Below are 27,995 nucleotides of genomic sequence, written 5' to 3'. Positions count from 1 at the left end.
CCATTTGTGGAACAACATCAAGACGCACACCACAAATAAGAGGAGGAGCTCGGCGAAACACCTAACAGAAGTGTACGCGCCAATTATTATTTTTTTTTTATGACCCTAATTTGAGTTTCTCTCCAACGATTACTTTAATTTTCATCTTAAAATAATGAGACATCAAAAATAAACTGGGAGGCCATGACTATTAGTTTGAATTTCATCTAAGCTCAGCGTGGCAAGTTATATTGTGGAAAACACAAATAATTTACAGGAATTTTTTTCGAATACATTTGTTACATTACATATGTCATTTATATTACAAGAAATTTAGTATACATACAAATGAGTTATTAAAAAAGCGTGCTAATTAACAGGTGTGCTGCTAGTGATATCTGGGTGGTTTGAGTTATAAACTTGTGCAGCTTCGCCGCTTGCCTCGTGTTCTCGAGTAAGATAAATCGTGGTTTGACAGTTTGGGCAGGTAGTGCAGAGTTCAGGTTCGGCTACAGGTGTTAAGCGTGATTGCTTGGGCAGTCGTTGTTGATTACGAGGCTCGACTGATGACGGCATCTGCGATAACTGCAGGTGCGTTGAATTGAAGATAGAAGATGCGCATTAAAATGAAAATACGTAAATTTATTTATAAATATTCAAAAAGAAGTAGGAAGAGTAATTTACATGGGGTTCTTTGTACAACTGATTTTTACATTGCATGGGTGATGATGTATGTGACTGATGAATAGGTTGCTGTGGTACAATTTCTGGTGGCTGATGAGGTTGAGTCGACTGAGAAGTTGGCTGATCTGGCGATATATACGACGTGGACAACGGTTTTGCGTGAAGCTGTTCCATTTGTGCATGAGAAGCATCATCTTGCGCCTTTCATTCGAGAGCAGAAAATTAGTTGTGAGACTCATAAGAATTTCTTCTATATGCCATACCTATGTACAGATGAAAACATTATATCGAACTTACCAACGAAACGGCATGACCATGGTGTTCATAAGAGTCGTTCAGTCCCTATTTATCGAGTGTTAAACAATAAATATTAAACGATGTTAGCTCATATAAATAACATATTTTCAGTATATCTTGCTTAAATTACCGAATGCTTGCTTAAATTTGAACGGGAAAATACATTTTTTTTCAAGTATTCAGCATCAACATCTTGTAGACCCTTGTGAGTTCACGATGAGTCGGTTAGAAATAATTATATTTTTTTTAACTAATAATGAACTTGTGAAATTTACCGAACGTTTTTCTACACCTTGATCCCTTAATGATAAGCGACTTAATGCATCTAACGGATTCTTTCGCTCCTAAGTCACCACTAATTGATTAATCAAATCGAAGTTGCAGAAATTAATACAACTTACATTTATCTTAGCCTGTTCTGCAACCTGACTGGGAGTAAGGCTCACTTCGCTAGCCGTTTTCTTTCAAAAGAAACAGTTAAAAAATTGCGCAGCTTTTCTCACATTACTGGCCAATCTTACCGGAATTTGCGTTTTCGACGAATGCAGCTTGTGTACACTTTGAAAATTGCTTCGTTTGGCTTCCATTCAAAACGTTTTTTTATATTTTGCTTCTTTCTTTTTCGATAGTATTATGAAATTTTTTGCTTCAAGAAAAATATGTGTATATATATATATTTTCCTGGGATCAATTATTAAAATCTCTCATTTGAATATTTGACAAATAAGAAAATGATTCTAAAGCCTTGATATTTTTGCTAAGTATTTTTGATGGGTAAACACCTTAGCTCTCGGTGTGTACTAGGCCGGGTCGATTTGTGGGGAAGCAAATAAATCGCCCATTGCTCTGTGCAAATCATATTCTAGGGTTCAAAATAAGAAAATTTGCCGAAGGAACCAATTTGGGTCGAACTTTTTAGTTTCTTTTCTCATGTAAAAGCCAAAAATGGTGATATTTTGAAATGATTGTATGGGGAACCCCCCACGGGAGTTCCAGGGGGTGTGCCACTGGCATGGGTGGATCGGCCGTCCAAAGTTAGTGGGGGTCGGTCATACACTTGGACTCGATTGGAGCACTCTAAATGGGTCAAAGTGGGATTTTTCGTTCGACCCAAATTGGGGGACATCAGAATTCGTTTTAGAGGTATGGTTCCTTCGGCAAAGTTTCTTATTTTGATCCCTAGAATACGATTTTCACAGAGCAATGAGCGATTTTTAAATCGACCCGACCTAGTGTGTACATTACAATACCTACAATGGGTATTATATAAGATGCAGGCATTCAGCAATTGGCTCAGAAAAACGGTAATTAGTCTTGAGAAAAGATTCGAAAAACAAGCACTTGTTCTTAAGATCTCTTCAGAGCTACACACATTATGAAGCTACCTTTAACCAATTTTATAAAAAAAATTTAACGAAAACCACATTCTTTTTTCGTGTAGGAGTTGCATAGCGAACAATTTCATTCTGCCAATATAAGCAGAACGCAAATAACTACTTTTTGCACTTTTTCAATTTTAATTGACTAGATCAAATAGTAGGGACTCCCGATCGAAGCACAATACTCTAAGCGACCTTTCATTGTAGAAATATAAAGTGGTTTAAAAGTAATGGATCCTCGAAGCCTTCAAAGTTTCTTCTCAAATTGGTCAACTTCACCAACAAGCTTATGATCATTCAAAAAACTTTCTACTTATGCCGTATCTGCACAATTTACCCAAAAGAATGATATGATCAACTGTGTCGAACGTCTTGGAGAAGTCCATGTAAACAATATCTATTTGAATTTGTTGTTCTAGAGAACTTACTAATTTATTTTTTATTATAAAGCCAACCAATTTTGCTAGTGTGCTCTATTAGACAATATACCTATAATTATTAATGTAATTACAACGCCCGTTTGAATATAAGAACTATGGAGCATATTTTCCAATGGCGTAGAAAAATCCCGTTATTTAGGCAGGATTGAGAAAGGAAATCAACTGGTTTATCTATCTTCTCTCAGAAGATCTTAAAAAATATACATGAAAGGAATTTATGGTATTAGCAGAAGGGTCGTTCACACTTTTTGAAAGAATTTCGCAAAAGGCAGGCAAGAATCCCAAAAAATATCTGACACTAAGCGATCATATTCTAGAGCTGATGGAAGGCCATTGTGTCCTAAACCAGATGGATTGTGTTTTAATTTCGATTCAACATTAAATATAAAAAAATTGTAGACAACTCATTTCTTAAGTTAATGAAACTATTCATTATTCATCATTTTTTGATTTATTCATATTTTGTTTGCTAGCACGAAGCAACTTAAGAGAGGAACAGCGCGGTCTAGTACTTTCAATTTGGTTTCTTAATTTGATGCAACCATTGATAACAAACTTCTCTGGCTAAATATGTATTTTTGTTTGCGTAGTAGTGATGTGAATGTAAATGCACGTAAAAAAGAAGATACTCAACTTTACTTTCATTTAGATAATATTTCCTCCTATGCGCAATATCGGCTATGAGTACTTTAACCAAATATTAATCCCAAATTGGAAAGTCAATTAAGACCATATGCTGTTAGCATAGCTACCGAAAGGACAGTGGAAAAAGGGATGCTATCAAGATTTTCGATTTTGTTTGCGTAAGCGTTAAACTTATTTAGGGGAAAAATATATATAGTAATTAAATATATAGTAAGTATTTTCTATGCTTTCTGTCATTTTGGTATCACATTTTATTTGCAAAATCAATCCTTACGCTCTATTGACATTATTGTTTCCCCAAGTTGCATATCAAAGTTCAAAAATACTTCCTTCGTGAAAGTTTTACAATATGATAGCCGATTTTAATGAACGGATACACGGTGAAGTATACTCCACGTTGAATTTTATATTTGGCACATACGTAAGTATAGTATATACGCTGGTTTTTGAGAATTTCTTTTGGTCGCGGTCTTGGGCATGATCTCCATATTTTTTATTTAGAAGATAACACCCAACACCGTTAGCAGAAAAAATTGTCAAAAATCAACGCAATTTTGAACCACTTGAAGCTTGCACTTTATTATACCAAAATTCAATGATCTATAAAACTATACCCGAATTTCTTTTAAATATTCTGAGTAAAAGTTTAAAATTTTGATGAAAATTTGCCGAATTTTCAAAAAATTTCCAATTCGATTAAAGTTTGCTTCATATGGTTAGTATATGTATGTATGTATTTATAAGTATATAAGGGCGGATGCAAACAAAACAAATTATTTTGACGTTATCTACGGCGGAAAAATCAGCTGGGAGGATGCCATCACCTGTAATAAATCCGCTTTGATACTTATAAACATGTATGCAAGTCGAATTCACAGATTCAGCTAGCTGACTTTTATTTGCTTGATTTGATAGTTTAAAAGTCAATGTACTCTGCTTCTTTGCTATTGCCTTGTTCATTTCAAATTGTTCATTGTTCACCAAATTGCAAACGCAAAATACTTGGAAATGTTGTTCTTGCTTTACTAAAGTCACCTTCTATGAGTTCGTCGTGTGTGTATGCATAAGAGTTTCGCTCTCCCTTCTACAAATTACGAGTTGACGCAAAAACTTACCGTATCGATTCGATTAATTAAAGGCTTCTGAAACAACTGTGTGTAACATTAAATTAATCGAGTATTTATTATATTACTTGAAAAATTCGGTTTGGCATCGAAGCAACTATATTTTTAAACCATGATCCCATATGGGCGTTACGTAGTTCTTCTACCGCCTGAAACTTAAGTCTTTCAGCATATTTTCAGAGAGAAATATTGCCCTAAACTTTCTTGATCGGGTTCAAGAGGGAGGATCGTGATGGCCACTCTAATACTTGAATTTGCTTCTCGAGAAATCAACTTCGGGTAGAGCGTGGTAAGCTACCATGAAATTAATCAATATTTCGTCCAACAAAATAATCTATCCTTCTGAGTTCATACAGGGTTTGATTGAAAAGTAATGAGCCTTCCCGCGCGGAGCGTCTGCCAAGCGATCAACCGAATCGGCTGGTGGGGGAAAATGATCGTTGGACCTTCCCCTTCCACTAGAAACCGGTCCCAGTTCGCTGGCAACAGCGGTGCAGTCAACATTGCTCCGCGCGTGAAAGCTGTTTTAAAAGTGTGTTAGGATTTTGCTGTGGCGAAAATGCAGCGATCGTTGGAGCAACGTTACTCGATTAAATTTTGCGTAAAGCTAAACAAAACGAGTACCGAAACCATTCGGCTACTCAAGGAGGCTTTCGGGGACCAATCTCTGTCCAGTGCCCAGGTAAAACGGTGGCACAAGTAGTTCAAGGAAGACCCGACCTCGTCAACAATTGGACCCTTCATCATGACAATGCGCCGGCGCACACCGTCTTCCTCTGCACCTCTACATTGGCTAAGATGGGGGTTCCGGTGCTTCCCCACCCTCCCTACAGCCCAGACCTGTCCCCTCCGGACTTCTTCTTGTTCCCGCGCCTGAAAAGAAAGCTCAATGGGAGGCGTTTCGACTCCATCGAGGCGATCCAAAAAAGTGTGACAGCGAATTGAACGCGATTCCGGCGGATGAGTTTAAAAAATGTTTCTTGCAGTGGAAGGACCGCTACCAGCGGTGTATTGACGCTCAACGGTCCTATTTTGAAGAATATTAGTTGTATAAGCCAAAAGGTTTAATAAAACTGCTTAAACTAAGGCTCATTACTTTTCAATCACACCCTGTACATATATCCGGAAATTTTGCCCACGGGTGTCTTGTTATTGCAACTGAAACTAGGCCAGACCATCAAAAAAGCACTAAAATTATATTGTTAGAATAATACTCGCAACAAAACTAACTCTCAATCGAAAAATATGAAAATTACGAAGAAAAATAATTAAAACGCAAACCTACGAAAGCAAATATATTGCACCCGTCTTTTCACTATTTATATCGATTATCCACTTTGATTGCAGTTTTTGAGTGGCATGTATTTCGGTAATATCCAATTCCAATAGCACTGTATCGTTAGCGAACGTAATGCTGTCAATTATTATGTTTCTTTTAATCGGAGTCGATATGCTTGCTGCATATATGAGGTTCAACATGGTGCCTACAGGGTGCAGCGCTCGAAGTGTAACCAACTTCAGACCGTTCGCGCGGCTGATGCATGGGCATCTATTTGATGACTTTTCAAATAGGCCTCCAGCTTAATACTTTGGTCTTGTTTCAAGAAGTCTGTAATTTCTTTTATAAGCTCATTAAGTTGAGTTACACTTGATTCCCTTTCAAATTTAACTATTGTGTCATTTAAGACCGCAATCGCTGTCTCGACAACGTTTGCAGTTTTTAATGAAATTTTTACGTCAAATGGTTAGTTCAAAAGATCTCTGAAAGCTTCATAGTCTGTATGTTTATTGTGGCAGGCTTTTGGGAGTTCGTAAGATTGGTGAGTTCGTAAGAAGATGATAACACGAAGCATGATTTAATTTTCACTTGTGAAATTATTTATTATTAAAATGTCTATTAATTTATTTCTTAGGACTTTAAGGTAGTACGTATATTGATTTTTTTTATTGTTGTGTTTCGAGGGGCAGTAAATTATTGAGATTGTCATGAGGTCATCTCATCGCGTTATATATTTCGGCGAATAATAATAGCCGTTCTACCATCAGCATTGTTTTTAGGGTGATTAGTATAATATAATATGTCTTTGTAGAAGGTCTTTTACAAAAGTTATTTCGAGCGTCCATCAATTTTGGTAACGAGTAATGGTATGATGCTAAATATATTCACCAAGTTTATCATCTAGTCAATTAGTTGCTTCATCATCGGTATTAATTCCTGAAAATCGAAATTACGTGGTTCTGAAACGTACCTAGGTTCAGCTGTGCTATTTTCCATTACAACTTGGATGTACAGTCCGTATAATGGAAGCGTGACCGACAAAATGTGAATTTAGACTTCCATTATAAAAAAGTGAACATAGGCGTATCTTTTTCGCAATATTCGTTGTATAATTTGTTAGTTTTGTGAGAAATTTAGAAATCGTACGTGGTTTTCACAATATGAGTCCCGCGTATGCAAAACGATTTGAAGCAATGTTCTTATATGCACACCTTAAAGGTCCAAAAATGTTACGTTCATCTGCAGCAAAATATTTGAGGGTGCAAAGGTATACCGAAGTTATAAACGTTGACGACTTCCCCTCTCCAAAGTAATATCAGAACCCCATTGATTTGTTTGTAACAAAGCCCAACTTATCGTACCGTGAAACTGAAGCAGTTTTAAGGAAAAGTGGTGTTAAAATATCCAAAGACACGATTCGAGGAAACTGCTTTATTATCACACATTGAAAAAATACTTGCATGGGCTAATGCAAATTTAGAACTATATTGGGCAAAGGTAATATTCACGTATAATTGTATACGTCCGTCCTTGTGTATTGCTGATGATTGACAACTTCAACGAACTGTTAAGCATCCAGTTAAGATTTAGGTTTGGAGCTGTTTCTCCGACAATTATTGGCCGTTTATTTGCGTTTACCGCAAACTTGAATCCAGTTTTGATGAATAAAACTTACAAAAAACATTATTACAGTCAGCTGTAAAGATGTTTGGAAGAACTAGCTTAAATTGGATATTACAAGAAGACAACGATCCTAAGCATCGAAGTCAAAGGTACTCGTCGTATGTAGAATGAAAACAGCAAAAGGATTGAAATGTTGAATAGAAAACAATGAAAGCGCATGTTTCGTTCCGGCTTTCAATACGTTGTGAACGTTTGTTACCTCGGTCCCATGTTCAGCTAGATCAATCTTCTTCTTCTTAATTGGCGCTATAACCGCTTACGCGATTTTGGCCGAGTTTAACAAAGCGCGCCAGTCGTTTCTTTCTCGTGCTAACCGGCGCCAGTTGGACACACCAAGTGAAGCCAAGTCCTTCTCCACCTGATCTTTCCAACGCAGTGGAGGCCGCCCTCTTCCTCTGCTACCACCAGCTGGTACCGCATCGAATGCTTTCAAAGCTAGATCAATAGCTATCGTAAAATAACCTTAAAGCCGTTTTCTTCTCTTGCCGGAAGGTGTAATATTGGGTATTGTTCTTTGAGAATCTTTATTGTGTCGGAATAGTTCTTCGATTCTTGTTTTAGTTTTCATTTTGTTATTTTTTAATACCTTCAGTTCAAAATTATTTTTCACGCTCTCTTAGAGCTGTAACTAAGGAGGTAAAGTAAAGAGGTATTGAGCATTTTGAGCAAGTAAACTTTTATGAAACCTTTTTTAAAGAAGATCAAAAGGACCAATTCAGATGAGAGTTGGATCTCTGAAGGCAGGAATTATATTATATATATACAAAATGTTGTAGCTTTAACCAAATGTAAAAAAACTGTGATGAGGTGGAGCAAAATTTTTGGAGGGTTTGACATCACGCATCCAACGTTTGAAGTTGATTTAGTTGAAGCCCTAACAACAGCCATAAAATTGTTCCACAGTGTAATAAGACTGACGCTGCTATAAAAGAAGTACGCATGCATCAAACGTTAGTTCTTTAGCGAAAAACCTTTTTTCTTCAATGCTCGACCTCTCCCTTATTGTAACCAAATCCGAATAGTGGTTCCTAGAAAGTGAACAGCATTATCACAAGCAGTCTTCAGAAACCTCATTCCTATATACTAGTTACGAAATTACCTTCTGATTTTTTCACACTGATTACCTTTTTGAATCAACAAGCAACAGCAAATACTATTGCTACCTTTTAAAAATCAAACATGTAAGTAAATGTAAAAGAGATCAGATTAGAGGTACTTTTTCCAAAAGGACAGTTTTTTGACAGACCACGCGTGACTACTGTCAAACTAAATACATAATTTTTTTTTCAGAGTTATTGACTCTTCTTCATGGAAAGACTTACGCCTCAACAATGTTTACAATTCGAACAATTGTATAACGAAATTCGACTCTCTGTGAAAAGTGTTTATAGCGCGGTCAGGCCAACTTATGGAGTTCAAGGATGATGCACATTTTTTGTTTAATGGCAGCGTCAACAAGCATAATTGCCGTATTTGGGCTGAAGAGCAACCCGAAGCCATTTAAGAACAACCATTACATGCATTGAAAACAACCGTTTGGTGCGGTCGATGGGCTGAAGGAATCATCGGCCCATATTTCTTCAAAGACGGGGGGCCGGAAAGTAAGGCCCGTGATCCCCACAAAATTTGGTTCCAACAAGACTACTTGTCATACAACCCGTGAAACAATGAATTTACTGCGTCGTCGTTTCGGTGAGAAATCTATCTCTTGTCTCGGACCAGTGGATTGGTGATCAAGATCATTTGATATCACACCTTTGGACTTTTATTTATGGGGGTATATAAAGTCTGAATGCTTTGTCGGTTGTCAGCTTCAATTGAGACTTTTGGAAGCCAACATTACTAAAGCCATTCAGGAGTCATTCAAAATTGGTGTTTATGGATGGGAGAATTACGGCGCAGTTGCGGCCAACATTTAAAAAATAAATGTCGTTAATGGTTCTACACAAAAATAACAAAGATTGCCCAATCAATTTGAATTTTCGTAGGATTATTTTAATTTAAATTCCGATACTTCCAAATTGATCACCCTTTATTACTCTGTACTTTCGCCTAGCTGAATAGACTGATCATATTTCAACAGTTATTTTTAATTAAATTACTTCCCTGTTCTCAATATTTAGCGGGTTTTCTCTTTTTCTCGTGATTCAAAATAAAGATTATTTTCAAAAGCAACTCACAGCAATTCCACATAGAGCTAAACATGAAAAACACTTAAATTCCCTCCAACAAACTTTAGTGTATGTCCTTGGGATTTTTTTGACATAGCTAAACACAGTTTCAAAGGAAATTTAAGATGCTTAAACTGAACCGCATAAAAGAAGTTGTCAAGTAGGGACAAAACATGTTGTTCAAGTGATCGAAATAAAATAGGTTGGGAAAAATGGCAGAAACGAAAATATTCATGTTGAGATTTTTAAGCGCAAATCTATACTTAATAGGAACTGCGGCCATATTGAATTTTACTACCGTTTTGTACTTTAAACTGTGCCACTTTGCGATTAAAAACATACCTAGTTCTTCAATTTGAGCCAAAGGACTCTGTCTGACAACCTTATTTTCAAAGAATGACAAAAAATATCCCATAGTTTTTAGTTTGACGTTCAAAGAATGTCACCAAAATAATTTTGATTAAATTAATATACATTTTAAAGAAAGATGATGGTTAAGTTGCTTAATATTAAGGTGTGTCGCAAGCTAAATGATAAATATAAATGATATTGATCTCCCATTAAAACGTACCTGTTTGCAGCTCCATCTTCGTCAAAAAATCCCTTGTAGAGAACAAATTTATTCGCTTGTGGTATAATATTTTCAAGACCATAATATTTCTTTAAAAAATTTAATAATTTCTCAGATGGTCTGTCAACAGCACACTTTACTGGAATCCAACTTTCCTCGGAAAGCATTATGTCAAATAATTTCTTTCCTATTCCTGTACGTTGCCGCGAATCGTGGATGTAAAAATCTAGTATGCAAGGTACTTTATCTACTTTTCTCGTCTGACCTATACTATCAAACAGATATAAGTTTTTGGTGCCAATTTTTAGGAGTCCTATTACGACATTACTGTAAATATAAGTAAATATAATTAAAAAAAAGCAAAATGGCATTAGTATGTATATTCAGGTATTAAAAAAAATATTATATACTCCGATAAAAGTGTATATAACACCACTTTTGACAATATTTCGTTATTTATTTCTTAATTCCAATTATTTTTTTCATAAAAATATAACTCATTCTATTGTATAATAAAGACTATATCAATCCTAGTTTCAAATTTTGTCCAAATTTATAAAAATTAGACATATTCTGATCAAAGTTTCAAACTTTTTAATTAGTATTAAAAAAATAACAAAAAAAAAGCTAAATTAGGTCCAGACTTAGTTTATGAGAGTTATAGCGTGCAACATTAGACGGACGAATGGAAAGTTAGTCTTAACATAAATATAAAAGGCGGAGGTGGTTTTTATCCGATCTCTATAATATTTATGTCATACATAAATTTGGACAATGACTGATGTGACGAACCGACATAATAGATTGTCGGTATAGTGGGTAACCAGACTAATATGGACAACAAATGCGACACAACAAAAGGAGTGCGATCACCGAAGACGGAAGGACAGATAGGCGGCCGTAATTGCCTTCAAGCGAACTACATAGTGTTGCTAGAAGTTTTACCATATGTTAAAAGGTTCTTGAATAAACATACTGAGCTGAAATTCGTGTTTTACTACAAGGTGAAAATCGAAATATGTACCAAGTCAGTTATCGAGACATGGCATTTCTCCCAAAAGTGGGGCGGGTTGTAAATGCTTCTTGTACCGATTTAGTCTCATTTGCTTTAATTAGCTAATTTTGTGGCTATTAAGTCATGTCATCGAGAAATATTTGCAATTTTTGGGATTCTTTATTCGCGACTTTATATACAAATGTTCCAATTAGGACACCTTATGGGCCGATATGCGTGAATAACAGGCATAATATGGGACCTAAGACGGAATCTTGAGGCACACCAGTATTTATTTTGTAGAGATTGGTTACTTCATCGTTTTGTTTGGCAAAAAAGTGTCTATTACCAAGTTACGAGAAATTTATTGGGAGAGATATTTTTACTTTGCTATTTACTATTTTTACGGCTAGTGACGTATTATATAAAAAAACTTGAGAAATGTCGATAAAAGCTGCTGTGTAAAATTTTTTTCCAGAACCAAATTCGCAAATAGACAAAAAAAACTTGAACACTTGATCCTTGCTATCTTGTCGTACTTTCTTTACATTGACAAGTGTTTAATTCTTTCGGAATATGTTATTACACAAAACATCCCTTTCCGTTTTTCATTAAAATCATACGTATGCAGCTCTCAAATAAATTAATTTTCTGCAATTGTTACTTTTAGGGTTTTTAACGTTTTGCGTAATTCAATTTTCCAAAAGAAAAAGAAAATCGATACTTTACCAAAATTGTATATTATTGTATATTAATAGTATATTTGGCGAACTAAGTTTTAAAACTTGTATATGCGTATTTATCCCCTTAATTTTCAACTAAATATTTTTATATTGAGAAACTAGTATTTAAGTCCGTCCTGAGTTTACGGATTCGAATTATGTATATATTTACTCACCTATCATATTCATTTACATCTGCCATAAGATACACTGTTTGATTCTCAGACGAGCGTAACTTTTGAGCTGATGTTACAGGTTTTGTCAGTTTCTGAGCCACGGCCGAAAGTTCTCCCAGATGGTCTATTATTTCAGACACTTTTGAACTAATATCCCTATAATTGTATATAATATAAATATGTTAAATAAGTAACTGATTAAAACTGAAAAAATTGCTCGGAAGCATGCATATGTACATATAAATATAAACTATGATGCATAATTATACATGCTCAAAATTATAGCGTAAGATATGATAAACCATAATACGTAGAAGCGCACATTGGGATTGACAAGAAAAGAAGTTTACACAGTAAGATCGAGTAAAGATGGAATTTATGTTGCTTAGGGGAAAACTTTTGTTATACAGAAAATGTGTTGTTATCCTCCCTTAAATACTGTGCTCGCGAAGCCGGGGACAACATCTAGAATAATTTTGTGAGATCATAAATTATTCGTACTATTCGTTCGGTCGCCGTAGCCTATTAGGTTGGTGCGTGATTACCATTCAGAATTCACAGAGAGAACGTAGGTTCGAATCTCGGTGAAACACCGAATTAAGAAAAACATTTTTCTAATAGCGGTCCCCCCTCGGCAGGGAATGGCAAACCTCCGAGTGTATTTCTGCTATGAAAAAGCTCCTCATAAAAATATCTGCCTTTCGGAGTCGGCTTGAAACTGTAGGTCCTTCCATTTGTGTAACAACATCAAGACGCACACCACAAATAGGAGGAGGAGCTCGGCCAAACACCCAAAAGGGGTGTACGAGCCAATTATATATTATATATATTCGTTACATGAGTTACTTATTAAAAAATTACTCTTCATAATTATAAAACACATTAAAGCTATTTAGAATCTTGCAATTTTATCCACAATCGAACGTAACTAAGTATTTAGGCATTCATATGTAGTCAAAACTCATTTGGAATACTCACATCGTCACCAAAAGAAAAGCTTTGGGTTTAAAACTTACTTCTCTCTACTGGTTACTAAACAAAAAATTCCCAATTGTCGCTACATAACAAAATTCTCATTTTCCATTTTCAAACCATCTGGACATTCGATATCTAGCTATGGGATATTATAGCCAACTCAAATATCGAAATACTACAGAGATTTCCGCCTAAGTGCTCAGGATGTTAATAAATTGCCCGTGGTATGCCCCCAACGCACAAATCCTTAGTTATCTCAAAATACCGACAAATAAAGAGGAAATAAAAAACACAGCAACCCACTATAAAAAGAAATTATTCTTGCACCCAAATACTTTGGCATCATGTTTAATGAGAGTCGTCATAAGAGGCCTAAAAGAAAAAAGCCCGTTCGATTTAGTCGATTGAGTTTACATTTTCGTTGGTGGTTGGTTTGCATCACTGGACGCATCCGCACACGTTAATAATAAGAAATTTAATTGCATACATATGATAAATATGTTATAACTGAATAAATTTTATTTTTTATAAGAAGTTTTCAAATTTTGTAATGGGTAATTAACGGAAGCAATAAATAATGGAGTCAATAAAAAAAAATATTTAACAGAACCGTATTAGAAAATAGTTGACGACAGATCAATACTTGCAGAGGAAGAGAGGAAGCTTTGGGGTTCACTAAACTAAGCAGCGATTGTCCACCTGGAGTTGCGGATGCAGGTGAACGTGTGTCTTGGAGGAAATGGCTCGCTATATACTATAAATGTGCATATTAAATTTAAGTCTGAGTTACATTTTGTTCTGGGCTTCGCCACTTAAAAAGGATTTCCAATAAAAACAACTACAAAGCCTATGATGGCAAACGTTTTAAGGACTTTGATTTGAGGGAATGTACCTGAAAAGTGTCCTCTACTGGGCTAGTTGCCCTCGTAAGAGCAAAAGCTGGCATTACAGCTATTCAAAAAATACGATAGACGAGACGAGGTAAAAATACCATTGGAGCGACCTTTCGACGCTGTTGTTTTATAATTCCATGAGCGACTTCAATGTCTGCGTGGGTAAGGAAGGAAAATTCGGTCTACACGACCAAACATCCCCAAATGGATCGAGGCTGATCAACTTCGTCAGGAACCGAAAGATAAGTAGTCTGCAGCATCAGATTCCAGTCCAATGCTCATCAAACTACGTGGCTGTCTCCTGAAAGAAAAACGCTAAACGACAGATGGAATACACGCTTCCCGTATTTTAGATGTACGTACGATTCGATAACCCAACATCTACTCAGATCAGGCTCTGTGCAGCAAAACACTAGACGTATGTGACAGCGAAAAGCTGCAATCGCAACAGCTCAGCATGTCGACATGCGAGCATTCCGTTACACGACCATGATCACATGCGAATAGCAATTACGCGGTTAAAGAAACACTAACTCGCAGGAAACGACGGACTGCGGAAGATTTTTGGACTCGCGATAATCGAAAACGGTCGGTATCTCGTGAATAACTCTAATAATGTTGGCTTCCAATGCCTCAATCGAAGTTGGTTTATCCATAAAGCATTTAGACTTTGCATACCGCCATAAATAAAAGTCGGAAGATGTGATATCGCAGGATCTTGATGGCCAATCAACGGGTCCGAGACGATAGATAAAATGAAAACGATGACGCAGTAAATTCATTGTTTCACGGGTTGTATGGCAATTAGCGCCGTCTTGTTGGAACCAAATTTTGTGGGGATCACGGGCTTCACTTTCCGGCACCATCATGGCGCAATAGCCCTCGCCATCCACTGTTACATTGATTCCTCCAGCCCATCGACCGCACCAAACGGTTGTTTTCAATGGATGTAATGGTTGTTCTTGAATGACTTCGGGTTGATCTTCATACGACAATACGACAATCTTCAATACGACAATTTTGTTACTGATGGGTGCAGAGACCCAAAAAAAATACCTATCCAAAGTAAGATCATTGATTTGTTTGTGACAAAGCCGAACTTATCGTTGGGTGAAGCTGAAACAGTTTTAAGGAAAAGTGGTATTAATGTATCTGAAGATATGATTCGAGGACATTCGAAAAAACCGCTGCTAAGACAAATTCAGAACAAAATTAGGCAAACGTAATATTCATAGGTTAATCTGCCTTTTTAGGCGAATAGTTGCGTACGTCGGCCCTGGTATGCTGCTAATAATCGATTACTTCAATGAACTATTAACTATCCAGTTAAGATTAATTTTTGGGGTTGCTCCTCCCAAAAAGAATTTGACCGTTTATTTGTGTTTACCGCCAATTTGAATGCAGTACAATTTACCAAAAAGCATTATTACTCTATTATCACTACATCAGAGTGAGCTCTGATGTACATTGGAAAATCTCGTTTCAATCCCCCTCGGGATATATCCCGATAATACAGATATCTCTAGAAGTATTTTTAGTTTCACATTTCACATATATATTTTTAAAACCTTTGCATTTGTAAAGTGCATCTCCGATAACGAATTCTAAGTGTAAAAAAAATTTGTTTGCTAAAGTTCTCGTCGCCCATTTAGAACTTTTTAAAGATGAATTTCTATTGTACTATGTTTTAAACCGCTAAATTCCCAGTTTAAACCAAAACTACTGATTTTTTAATTCATGTCCGCCATTTTGACTTCATATCCAGAATCGGAGCTTCAAAAAAATTCTCTGAAAAATTATTTTAATTGATTTTGTGGCTTATTTGTAGGATTAATTAGTATTAGCTACCCTTCTGGCACACAGTGCAATGGAAACTATTTACGAATGGTGTAAATCATTCTCCGGATTTCTTAATTGGAGATCGAATTGCGAATGGTAGAGCCGTGGGAGTGTACTACACATATATATGTATTACATATAAACTCACACCTACAGTCACCTAGTAGTGAACACAAAAGTGTTCTTCTTCATGAACGCGTTAACCATTTAAGAAAGGATGAAAGATTTACAAGGTTTGCTCTTTAAATATGGTGAAAAAGAAAATTGTGAGGGGAACTTAGGAATTTGGCAGCCGAATTTTGCACGATCATGTCACATGTTTTCCGTCACTCGTCCAATCAGTCGCTGTTCAACGACAACGAAATGCCATTGGTGGATTTTTTTAGTATATCACCAACACAAACTCAGTTTTTTATCAACACACCCCAAGGGACGTCAAACCATAAGCACATTCTGTCAAATTTGTTCAGAGCCGAATAACGAGCTGTTAAGTAGCACACCTCTATACATCTTTTCACCATTACATTTAAGCAATTTTTGCAGAGTTTAACACTGGCATTACTTTGGCACACCTAGTGAAGCCAAATACTTTACTTGATCTTTACAGCGCAAAAGATGTTTTTCTCTGCTACCATCAGCTGCTACCGCATCGAATACTTTCAGACCTAGAGCAGACGAAATTTATTAGCTGCACTATGTCTATATCGCAGTAAAACTCATACGACTCATTGCTCCATCCAGTGACAGAATATATTAGTGTCAGATAGTTAATAAGGACTATTATTTGGCGTTATGAGACGTTTACGTGAAGCAGCTCGCCAAAAAAGAAAGGATTTGTGGGAAAACAACTAGTGGATTTTGCAACATGATAACGATCCGTCGCACAGTGCTTTCATGAGACGTGAATTTTGGACCAAGAACGAAACGAATACCATCCAACAGCTATCAAATTCACCTGTTTTTTTGTTTGATCGATTCAAAAAAATACTACGGGGATCGCGTTTTAACAGCTGAAAGGAAGTCATCGAAAAATCGAAGTCGGCTCTGATGGCTATACCGAAAATAAAGTACTAGAAGACGTAAAAATTTAGATTCTTTCAGGTTTTACTATTTTTATTTAAAATACGACTCTTAATAGTTATATGTGAAAAATTGAATCATTTAAATGTATATATTATATATCATGAGCACATCTATAGGTAAAATCCGGTATGACAGCAAAAAAGTGCTCTTATCTATTTGTGTTTGCGTTTTTTTAAATGAGTGTGTGTGTTAGATGTCAACAAATGTGGCTAAAAGATTTTAAAAGTCCAGTAACTCCTTTGCTAAAAAAACGAATACAAGTTTTTGGCACGGGCACCGTTGTGGTTGAAAGCTATTTATGTTGAAAATTTCATGAAAATCGGTCGATTATTAACAAATAAATGGCGCTTCAAATTATATACAGTTTACCTCATAATTCATTTTACAATGTAATATTGTATAGTATCGTTATTTCCTTAGTAAATTCGATTATGGCATATTACTTTGAATTCCTTTTTTGAAAACAGAACACTTTGATAACGCCTTTTATTTGATCCTGTTAACAAAAATACTTATTTGAACTCGCAATATGCATTTTTGCGTTTTCTTAAAATTGGGTTCACAACTCGAAGAAATATAAATAAACACCAGAAACTTATATGGGCTGAAAAGTCCCGGGCCTAACACGTATGTAGATGGCACTCGTTTTATTGCATTCACCTCTTTTTCAGTTAGTACTAACCTTAAAAAGACAGCGTTAAAATTTCATGACATTCTATTGATTCGTTCGTGATTTATTGTGCTAAGAGTGATGCTACTTTTGTTATTTTCATGACAATGGATCAAAAAGAATTTCGTGTTTTAATTTTACACTGCTTCTTGATGGGAAAAAATACCGTTCAAGCGAAACAATGGTTTGAAAGGTGTTATGGGTACTCCGCTCTATCAGAAACAGCATTAAACGATGGTTTGTTGACTTCAAAAAGGCGGTCACACCAGAAAACGTCAAAAAATCCCCAAAATCGTTTTAAATGATCGAAAAATGAAGTTACGTAAGTTGGCTGACATCGTAAGGATATGAAAAGAACGCGTTGGCTTCATATTGCATAAGTATTTGACTATGAGAAAGCTCTGTTCAAAGTGGGTGCCGCGTGCTTCCTGTTAACCAAAAACAACAGGTGATTCTGAGCAGTGTTTGGTCATGTTTAAACGTAATAAACCGGAATTTTTGCGTCGATATGTAACAAAGGATGAAGCATGGATTCATCACTTCGCTGCGGAATCAAAATAATCGACTTATGATTGGACAGCAACTGGTGAACCCCGTCCAAAGCGCCCGAAATCTCAACAATTGACAGGAAAGTGTATGGCCTCGGTATTTTGGATGTGCGTTGTATAATATTCACCAACTATCTTGAGAACGGAAATACCGTCAACAGTGAATATTATATGACGTCATTGGAGCGTTTGAAGGCCGAAATTGCAAAGAAACGACCGCATATGGCAAAGAAAAAAAACAACGCACCGTGTCACAACTGCATTAATTGATCGTATTGCTCCCACATCTACCGTATTCACCAGATTTTTCTTCCTGCGATTACTGCCTGTTCGCAGACCTAAAGAAATGCTCGTCGGTAAGAAATTTCGTTCGAATGAAGAGGTTATCGCTGAAGCTCAGGAGTATTTTGAGGTAAAAGATAAATCGTTCTACAAAAGGGGTATTGAAATGTTAGAGCAGCGCTGGAATGATTGCGTTGTTCTTTATGAAAATTACGTTAATGTATAAAGCTAATTTCGAACAAAAAAACTTGTTTTCTTTGTTAGGCTCAGAACTTTCCAGCCCATGTGTTATATGTATATTACATATGTTTTTTTGTATAGTTTTGAGTGCTGCTGCACTTAGAATTGATGCGTCAGGTGGTTACAAGTGATCAATTCAGTGGACAACATTATAAATCGCGCAGAAAACGAAAATCGGTTATATTTAAAACACTCCAGTGGCCGACAAAAAAAGCTCATACCAATAATGGAAAGGTCAATAGTGAAACAAACTGGCGAAAACCGCAGTGCAACATTATCTTAACCGCAGATTTGGAGTATTAGCAGGGTAATACTAAAGTATTCATCAAGAAGTGTGAGAAAAGCCATTACTATGCTAACGTTGAAAAACTACTTTATTTTGCTCTAACGCACGTTTCGCACGCAGTGGAATATAAGGACAGTGTTTTTGGTTTGTTTTGGAAGCTTTAAGAGAGACTGTAAACTAAGTCTTTCCGGCTACCAGCTACGAAAGATCGGAGACTGGAAACTCGGCCTTTTCTCCTCCCTCCATCGACATCTATCACACCCGAAAAAACATCTTGCACAGACGACATGGGGGATAATGGAAGCTTTAAGGGAGACTGGAAAGTAGGCCTTTCCGGCTGTGATAACAAGAACTTAATCATCCGGCCAAGCAGTTTCGTCTCCGCTTCAAATACCAAATATGAAGAATAAGTCCGCAGAGTGTAAAAGTCCACCAATACCGAAGCATCATCTCTGAGCTAACAGCTCGTTTATCTCAATCTGAAGAACATGCTATGCAGAGGATTGGTGAGTTGACGGCAGGGTTGGCAAACTTAAATAAGTCTGTAAAAAACATTGATGTCAGAGCTGAAAGAGTGGAGAACCGATGCCCGATAGTACAACAACTACGTAATGATGTCGAAGTACTTCATAAACAAGTCGACGAGAGCCAGAACGCTTTAGTGTCATCAGATCTCATTAGGAATTCCATTCACCAAAAATGAGAAATTGACCGATTACTCAGCTCTGTCGCCAAGTTCAGATAGTCACTGCACCTATTCGTGCAATTTTCCGTGCCCACAATAATAATAATAATAAGGAAACCAGTAAATCCGCACCTATCATCGCAAAACTTGGTTCTGCCAGTGATCGCTCTGTATTTTATATAGTGTAGTGGCAAAATTTTGAAAAAACAAAAAACGATCGCTTACACTTCGTGACGTTGGTCATAATGTATTGTAGATGACAAAATTATGTACATGAAAGCCTAACAAAGCGAAGTGGCGAAGTCATGCAGTTTGCCACTGAGCTTAAAGGACAACTCACTTCTGTGTTCTTCATGCGCAGGAATGTGTTTGTTCGTGTACAAACTCAAGGCGAGGCGGTAAAGGTGACAAGCGTAGATAACATAGAGCAAATTGCAGCAGTAATCAAATGAAAGCCCTCAGCATCGAATATTACGGCAGTTAAAAATCATATAATTTACAAAGGGTTGGTGTTGAAATTCTGTCTGTACAAAATTCTAAAAACAAAATTCTGCTTTTTAAAATTCTGCTTTTTTAAAATTCTGCTTTCTAAAATTCTGCTTTCAAAATTCTGTATTACAAAATTCTGTATTACAAAATTCTGTATTACAAAATTCTGTATTAAAATACAATGTTAAAGAGGTAATGTAATTATTTAATTTTTTATTATTATTATTTTTTATTATTATTCGAGATATTAAATAAAAAATAATAATAATAATTTTTTCTTCAGTTTCGATAGAATCCACAGTATTTTTTCTTAGAACTTCTTTCGCGTGGGCGGCCTTCGGCCGTATATTTATATTTATGAATTAAATGTTTATTTTGTTACTTCTTGTATGACGAAAATCACAAAACTTGAATAAAGCGGAATTTTTCGCATTAAACATGCAGAATTTTGAAAAAGCAGAATTTTAGAAAGCAGAATTTTAAAAAGCAGAATTTTAGAAAGCAGAGTTTTAAAAAGCAGAATTTTAAAAAAGCAGAATTTTAAAAAGCAGAATTTTTTTGCAATTTACAGAATTTTGTCATCCAGAATTTTGTAAAACAGAATAATGACACGCTCCCATTTACAAATATACCTTCGAAACTTTCTTTCAATTTTCAAAGTTTACCGAAAAAAATGACGAATTCAGATACCTTTTTGAACAATCAGGCATTGATGTCATTTGCGTTTCCGAGACATGGTTTTCTGCTTGGTACAATGAGTCAGTTTCTGTTAGTGGGTATACATTATTCAGGTCAGATAGAGCTGATAGCGGTGGTGGGGTTGCTATGTTTGTAAAATGTGGTATCTCACGGAAGGCCCATTGTAAATCTGTGAGTAGCAACTCTATCGAGTATCTATTTTTACAAATATCAACAAAGTCAAGCCCGATGCGTTTATAGACCAAATAAGTACGTTTATTACGTTGACTTTTTTGATTACTTAGAAGAGCTTTCCTTGTCTTTTAATAATATCGATCTGCTTAGTGGCGACACTTTCGCATTAGTTATGAGGAATTTGGGGCTATTTTCTGTCAACAATAGCTCGTTAATTGATATATTTCTCGTAAACAATAAGAACAAAGTACTTCTATATGATCAACTGGATTATTCAAGATTTTCTAAACACGATCTCATTTATCTAAAATTCGATTTCGAACTGACAAGCAAAACAGAGTACTACTCATACCGCGACTTTATGCTTATTCAATATGTTGAGCTTGAAAAGTGTGTTGATCCTGCAAATTAGGCTTCCATTTACAGAATAGCTTCAGTAAACGATCAGGTTGACTTTATTCAAACTAATATTAGTAACCTTTTAAATCAAATTGTGCTGCTTGTTACGGAAACAACATCGAATAAATTAATGTTTTGATGTGGCTATTAAACCTGCCGTCCTTGGTTTAAACGAAATCGATCGAACCCAAAAAACTAATATATATTTTACGACCAAAGATTTAATGGTAATGAAAAGACACAAGTCCTTGGCAATGTTAACATAAACAATATAAATAAATAGTTCCTTGATTTCTCGAATAGTTACAAGAAAATTATTTATAACCCCTATAGGTGCAATTCGGCCAAACCTCTGCTGACAAGCTTCAGCTTTAATTGTGTTAATGAGTGTGATATTGTTCAATCAGATCCGAAGTTTTTTCAAATGCTTACTACCGAAACTCATTCCCTATATAGCCCATGCAATAAATAGGATTTTAACAACGGCTGTCTTTCCCAAGTGCTGGGAAAAAGCCATATAGTACACATTGTGAAATCAAATGGGGATTACTGACCTCTTGCGATTCTACCATATATATTAAAAGTCTTAAAGTGCTTAAAGAATCAGCAAATTGACGCATTTTTATGTCAAAACTCCCTAGTCAGTTCAGTAGACCAAACGTTTTGAATCTAAATAAGTCGCCATGCTTTAAAAAACATTTTGACATCACTTTTTATTAGCTAAAATAATATATGGAACAAAGTACCCCCTAAGCTCAGGACTACTAAAGATATATTGGACTTTAAAATAGCATTACTTAAATACTATGTCCAGTAAAGGATAATTTGTACTATTTAACTATTTGTTTCTACTCTACTTCGTTAAATTCTTATATTACTATTTCTTTTTCTTCAAATCTTACTCTTACCCTTCATGAATAATGTAATTTAATTTTAATTTAATAAGTTTTAGATGTTACTTGTAATAAAATTAGGATCTAATATTGTTGTGTTAGACTAAATAAATAACTTTGTATTACATACTAAGTGTAGTAAAAGTGCAAACGAAATTTATGAATTGCTGAAAAAACTTAATATTTCGAGAGTGTTAGCCGCAGATCAATCGTTTTTCTCGCGTGATTCGAATCAGTACAACATAAAAGCCGTTCGAAAAAGAATTTGCAGAATTCCCTTAGAAAGCAGAAAATCATGTCCAAGGAAATGAATGTATCGACCAGATCCATGTCAAGACTAATTAGAGATGATCTCCACATGAATTTCTTCCGTCGCTCAACTGATCATCTTTTGACAACGCGCCTGAAGAAAGTTAGGCTTCTTCGGTGACACGCGGTCAACGGCCATGAAAATATTCTTTTCATAGATGGGAAAATTTCGCTGTTGAATAAGCAAAACGAAAATGTGAAAAATGGGTTAAGACCGGGGCAAAAGTGAACCAGGAGGATGTCTTAGAAGGCATGGTGAAGCAGTTGAGCAATTGGGAGCGTTGGATCTTCCAGCAAGGTTTCGCTCCAGCCCATAAGGCAAAAAGCACCCAGCAGTGGCGAAAAAACAACATTCCTGGGTTCATAGCTGCAGAAGATTAACCATCTGGAAGTCCTGATCTGAATCCATTGGACTACAGTTTGTGATCAGAATTTGAGAAGATAGACTGTCGAAGACCTCACAGTAATTTGGAGAGTCTCAAACAATCTTTGGTTCGAGCACAGACGTCAATACCCATTGGAAACCATGCGCGCTGAAATAGCTGAAGCCTAATCGTTTGAAGGCTTGTGTAAAAAAAAAGCAAATGGTGACCATTTCCAGTGAAAATTTAAATTTTTTTTTAATATTTACATGATTAAATAGAACTAATTTCATTAAAATAAGTTTTATAATTTCATATCTATAACGGACTTAACTTGTAACAGAACTTATGGCAGGACTAAGTACATTATACTTTTCCTCTAATTTAAATCGAGCTTTTCTTTAGAGTTTTGCAGATTTTGACAACAAACTCAGCTGCCAAACGGAGATGATATTAAACGCTTAAAGAATGTTTTATGAATTAGGCTGTCAGTTTATTAAGTTTAAACTGACAAATAAAAAATTAGCGATGTATTCGAATATATTGTCTTCCACACTGCGCTTAGCAAAACAGAGCTTGTTGGGGCGGTATTGCATTTATGAAAAATTTGTTTAAACTTTTTTGTAAATAATTTGACAATATTTATACGAGTATTCGTGATGATTTAACGCTGATGAAAATACAAATTTCAAACACATTTTGCACTTAATATTATAATATTAAAATAATAATCTATTGTCAAAATATATGAGCAATATAATAGAATATATGAACATTTTTACTACTTACAAGGACATTCTTCTATCACCTCGAAATGTGTGAGGCAACATGTTAGATGAAATTTTCACAACTGGTTGAGTAAAAATGCTGCGTATATCGAATTTGAAATTAGCCATTTTTATTATAAATGCTTGTCTTCTAATATTGTGAATGTATGATTGGTTGTGATCTGCGAATAAATTAGATTCTGATTAGAATTTTAGCATCCTTGTTTATAGATCTAATATAAAAAATGTATAAAAATGTACCACACGTGAATATTATACTTAGTAAAAGATTAGATAAAATGGATTCGCAAGGTTACAAAGTTATAATGCAACGAATTTGACTGAGATCAAAATAGATTATGTGTATTTGAGTCGAAGGCACCACATACGTGTCGTACATGGAGTAACACTTAATCTATTTTGCTCTCAGTCAAATTCGTTGCCGCAATGTACTCAATGGACCCGTTGTGACAGGCCTATAAATGTAAATAAACTTTCAAACATTATTGTTGTACGGTGAAACTAGTTAGTTTGTCCGGCAGCAATGCTCACAAAAACGCTATAGCTCGTTGAACTCCAAACATATTCTGTACCTTCATACTATTTCAATTTCTCTATTTATATCCTACCACCAAACATATTTATGCAGGAACTATCGGTAAATATATTTATTATATTTTGCATTCAGATCTGCATGCTTATATGCCAACATAAATACTTAATTGTGAGCTGCCTATTAAAAAAATGGCCTGGAGCCTGCTTCAAGGTCGTTCAGGTCTGATGACAAAGGTGAAATTGACCGCGAATTTAGTATCGCTTCGATATAAATCATCACTGTGGTCAGTTCCTCAAAGGTAAGGCGATCATACGCGATGCTGCGGGTCAAAAGTTCCTTTCCTGACGTCTTCAACTCCTGAAGTTTTCTGCTGGCTCCTACAAAATTAGTCGCGTTATTGTAGTATATATCACTTGGTAATCCTCGCCTGCCGATCATGCGCTACAGTGCGGCCAGAAATGCATCTGTTGACAAATCAAATACTATTTCTATGTTCACTGCCTTCGTTGAGAAGCACACAAATATGATGTCTTGCCTCGATTGCGCAAGTATGTATCTTTGAAATGATCCGCAAAAGTCTATACCACACCATGCGAACGGTCTTGATGGCGAAGACGTGCTACAGGAAGATTGCCCATCGCTTGCATGGTAATGGCAAATGTGCAAATATCGAATATAGAGCTTCACAAAATGGTATTTTCCCGGCAAGAGGATACGGTGTTTATCAAGGCGTCCACCCACTAGTAGTAGACGAAAACCCCTATGAATCGGCAGAAACAGGTTTAACGCTTGCTTCAAATCTTGAGGCGCTAGAGTTCTTTTATCGAGATGAGTATCCAGCGATCTGCTGGTTAATTGATGAAAACGAACCAGCCAGGCTAAGACGCATAAGTAATGGTTATATGTACTGTTCCTCTCAAAAACCTTCAAAATTTAGTTTTCTTCGACGATTGCCTTAAAAGCCAACTTACGTTTTTCTCGAGAAATTTTTTCCATATCGAGTTGGCCACACTCATTGGTGGGCTAGTTTTCGGGCTTAAATGGTAGCTTGACAACAATTCTCCCCTGACTGTTCCTCTGCACGGTTTGCATGTAATACTACATGTAAAATACTACATTTGTGAAGCCTATCGAAGTAATGCAATACACTTATAAGCCGTGCTTGTTCGTTTTAAATGACTTTACTTTTTATGATATCTTTTACATATATTATTCTTTTCGATGAGTTTTATATGTAAGTGTATAACATAAGCCAGACATTCACGTGGATTTTATTCGAAGTTTTCTCCTGCAACGTTTTTTCCATAAACATCATGAAACAACATGAATATATTTCAATAAGGTTTCTCAATTCTAAACTTAAGCCCAAAATACTGCAGATTTAGAAACATCCTTCCAGTGAATGTCTCTGCATACGAACTTCATTCTTATTTGAGGTGTCTAGCAACACAAACTTTTCGCTAAATTACACAATTTTAACAATCAATTACTTAAAAACTGTAAGCATCCGGAAGGTGCGGTTTTCAGTAGTAAGATGGGGATACACCCCTCTATCCCCTCTTTACAACCTCTTTTTCAAAGCGTGTTACATTATAATAAAGATTTCCCGCGCGATTTTTTAGTCCAAATTTTCACCTGCGGAATGTTTTTTTTATTGTAATATACGCATGCAGGTTTTCGGAGAGGATACTCAACAAGGCTAAGAAGAAAACTTTTGCATTTGTTGTTGACTTCTCATGTGCATTCGATACTATCTCGCAAGATATGCTTTTCTATATATTTTAGCATCTTATGGCCTCTCTACTCATATGATAGAAGTATTAAAACTGTTATACGAAGACATGCGACTTGGCTTAAATATATTAATAATCCTCGAATCTGCATTTCAAATAAACTAAAAATTTATGATGCGTGCTCAAGGTCGATCATGTTTTATGGGGCGCAAGTTTGAGGTGTCGACGAATACAATTCAGTTGAGAGACTTCTACTTTTCTTTATTAAAAAATTGATTGTATTGCCACCAAATTCTCCGAATTATAGATTCACATCGAAACAGATTTGGTTCCGCAATATAAATATACACTCTGAGCACATATTTATGTATATACTATGTTTTGCGGTGTTTTATTATGCCAAGTCACAGGCTTCCGTGCATCCGTGCTGAGGAGACTGTACGCCTCGACGTTCATTGCGTAAAAAAGTGGAAGGACATCTCGCTAATGTTAAATATTAAGTATCTTACTGCTTTTACTTCTGAGTCTTTGTCTGCGTTCATACCTTCCTAAGAATAAAAATCTTTCGACTTTTCTGGACTCTGCTGTTAATTCAGAATAGCATTTGTATGATAACTTAGCACTTACGACATATTAAATATTTCAGTGATGATTTCTTTGCCTACGCTATTAGCTTTATTTTTTGCGCAATAGGAAGTCTTCTTTACCTAAATGCGAGTCCTTTTAAGAATGTACTTTCTACCGCCCGCACAGTTTGTAACTTGGGTGACCCTGAAAACATCCAACACGTCACATAAAACTTTTCGTTTAGAGAACTTCGGTGAAAAGACGTTAGATTTATCTAATATTATAAATATCTTAAATGACTGTGATTATATAGCCTTGTATAAATATTTATCCTAATGTCTCAAGAATAGGGAAATGATTTAAAATGAATTTTAATTACTACACTTTTGAGTAATATTTTGAGCGTACTGAAGTTTGTTATTGTTTGCATTTTATAATAATACACTTGAACCAGAATCCTTTGAATTAAAAATGCAGGAAATGTACCATCATATAGTTATTTTACATTATTCCGACTGACAACATATCAATGTTATAGTCGTACGTTCTACTAGTTATAAGTACCCATTGTATATATGTATGCATATAATTATATTTTTAAAATAAAGAACATAACATGCATACATACACAATAAGAAATTTTTCGATAAAACATTTTCATAAATATATTATAAAACCTTAGTTGGTGGCTTAGCAATTGCGTTATACATTTCTCTTCAACGATATTGCGGTACAATAAAGAAATATTGTCGCGAAAAAACGTAGTTTCTTTCCGGGAGTTCTATAAGGACCCTATGAGGTGGAGACTTTGATAGAATGGAAGATACTTGCTCTTTCTAATGGCGGAGGGGTGGGCGTTAGAACGCCCTATTCACGTTCATTTAAATGAAGGCAGAGGCAGTAATGACAAGTTTAGCCAAAACTACTCCTTTTTTAATTCCATTTCCCCATACCATTCAAGTGTAGTTATCATGCCAAAATTTTACATTTTCACAGTTGTTAACACCTAATCTCATTGCCCTTGTAGCAATTCTATCATGGCCAGCTTCAGATAGTTTTGAAACCTGCTTCTCCAAAAAGTGTCAAATAAAGAAGAAGAGATACAGTATTGTAAACCAAGTTACCTTAATAATAACACGTTGCAGCTTTTCAAATTAATGGTCTACCTAATACAAATTTAAGCTTAAGACAGTTATCATGTTTGGTTTATCCAACAATAACCAAGTAAACAATTCATATACATATGTGAAAACCTACGCTTTAATCGACTATTTGATGTTTTATCATCGGAATCGACTTCCTCTTAACTCTTGTGTGCACACCCATCAATTTTTCATATTCAATAGAGCTACAGTCTGGTCAGACCATAACTCAAAGAGGGCTTAACGGCCGGTCTTCATCT

At 35.7% G+C, this 27,995-nt stretch overlaps 1 protein-coding gene across 3 annotated transcripts; it reads right to left on the bottom strand.

Moving 5' to 3' along the window:
- Positions 1–190: 190 nt before the first annotated feature.
- LOC129241101 (alpha-tubulin N-acetyltransferase 1-like) lies at positions 191–27,849 on the bottom strand. Of its 3 annotated transcripts, none has more exons than XM_054877263.1 (7): positions 1,482–1,744; positions 1,362–1,421; positions 1,236–1,304; positions 1,091–1,162; positions 961–1,005; positions 664–864; positions 191–564 (listed from the first exon to the last, which is right to left on the bottom strand). In XM_054877263.1, exons 1-7 carry the CDS (start codon positions 1,545–1,547, stop codon positions 349–351), a joined length of 729 nt encoding a protein of 242 aa, XP_054733238.1. In that variant the 5' UTR covers positions 1,548–1,744; the 3' UTR covers positions 191–348. The 3 variants fall into 3 exon arrangements, with proteins under 3 accessions (XP_054733238.1, XP_054733240.1, XP_054733239.1); XM_054877265.1 differs by lacking the exons at positions 191–564; positions 1,091–1,162; positions 1,236–1,304; positions 1,362–1,421; positions 1,482–1,744 and adding exons at positions 10,253–10,579; positions 12,145–12,300; positions 23,760–23,919; positions 26,734–26,797; positions 27,718–27,849 and having other exon boundaries at positions 785–864; XM_054877264.1 differs by lacking the exons at positions 191–564; positions 1,091–1,162; positions 1,236–1,304; positions 1,362–1,421; positions 1,482–1,744 and adding exons at positions 10,253–10,579; positions 12,145–12,300; positions 23,760–23,919; positions 27,718–27,848 and having other exon boundaries at positions 785–864.
- Positions 27,850–27,995: the final 146 nt, after the last annotated feature.

Source organism: Anastrepha obliqua, chromosome 3 (genome assembly GCF_027943255.1).
Source record: "Anastrepha obliqua isolate idAnaObli1 chromosome 3, idAnaObli1_1.0, whole genome shotgun sequence".
Classification (NCBI taxonomy): domain Eukaryota; kingdom Metazoa; phylum Arthropoda; class Insecta; order Diptera; family Tephritidae; genus Anastrepha; species Anastrepha obliqua.
This window is presented reverse-complemented; position numbering and strand designations above follow the sequence as displayed.

Excerpts from the sequence above, each read along its gene's own strand:
- LOC129241101 (XM_054877263.1), bottom strand. The coding sequence starts at position 1,547 with ATGGAAGCCAAACGAAGCAATTTTCAAAGTGTACACAAGCTGCATTCG. Across the intron at positions 1,422-1,481 it reads CGTCGAAAACGCAAATTCCG|AAAACGGCTAGCGAAGTGAG; the intron begins GTAAGATTGGCC and ends TTCTTTTGAAAG. Across the intron at positions 565-663 it reads AGTTGTACAAAGAACCCCAT|TTATCGCAGATGCCGTCATC; the intron begins GTAAATTACTCT and ends ACGCACCTGCAG.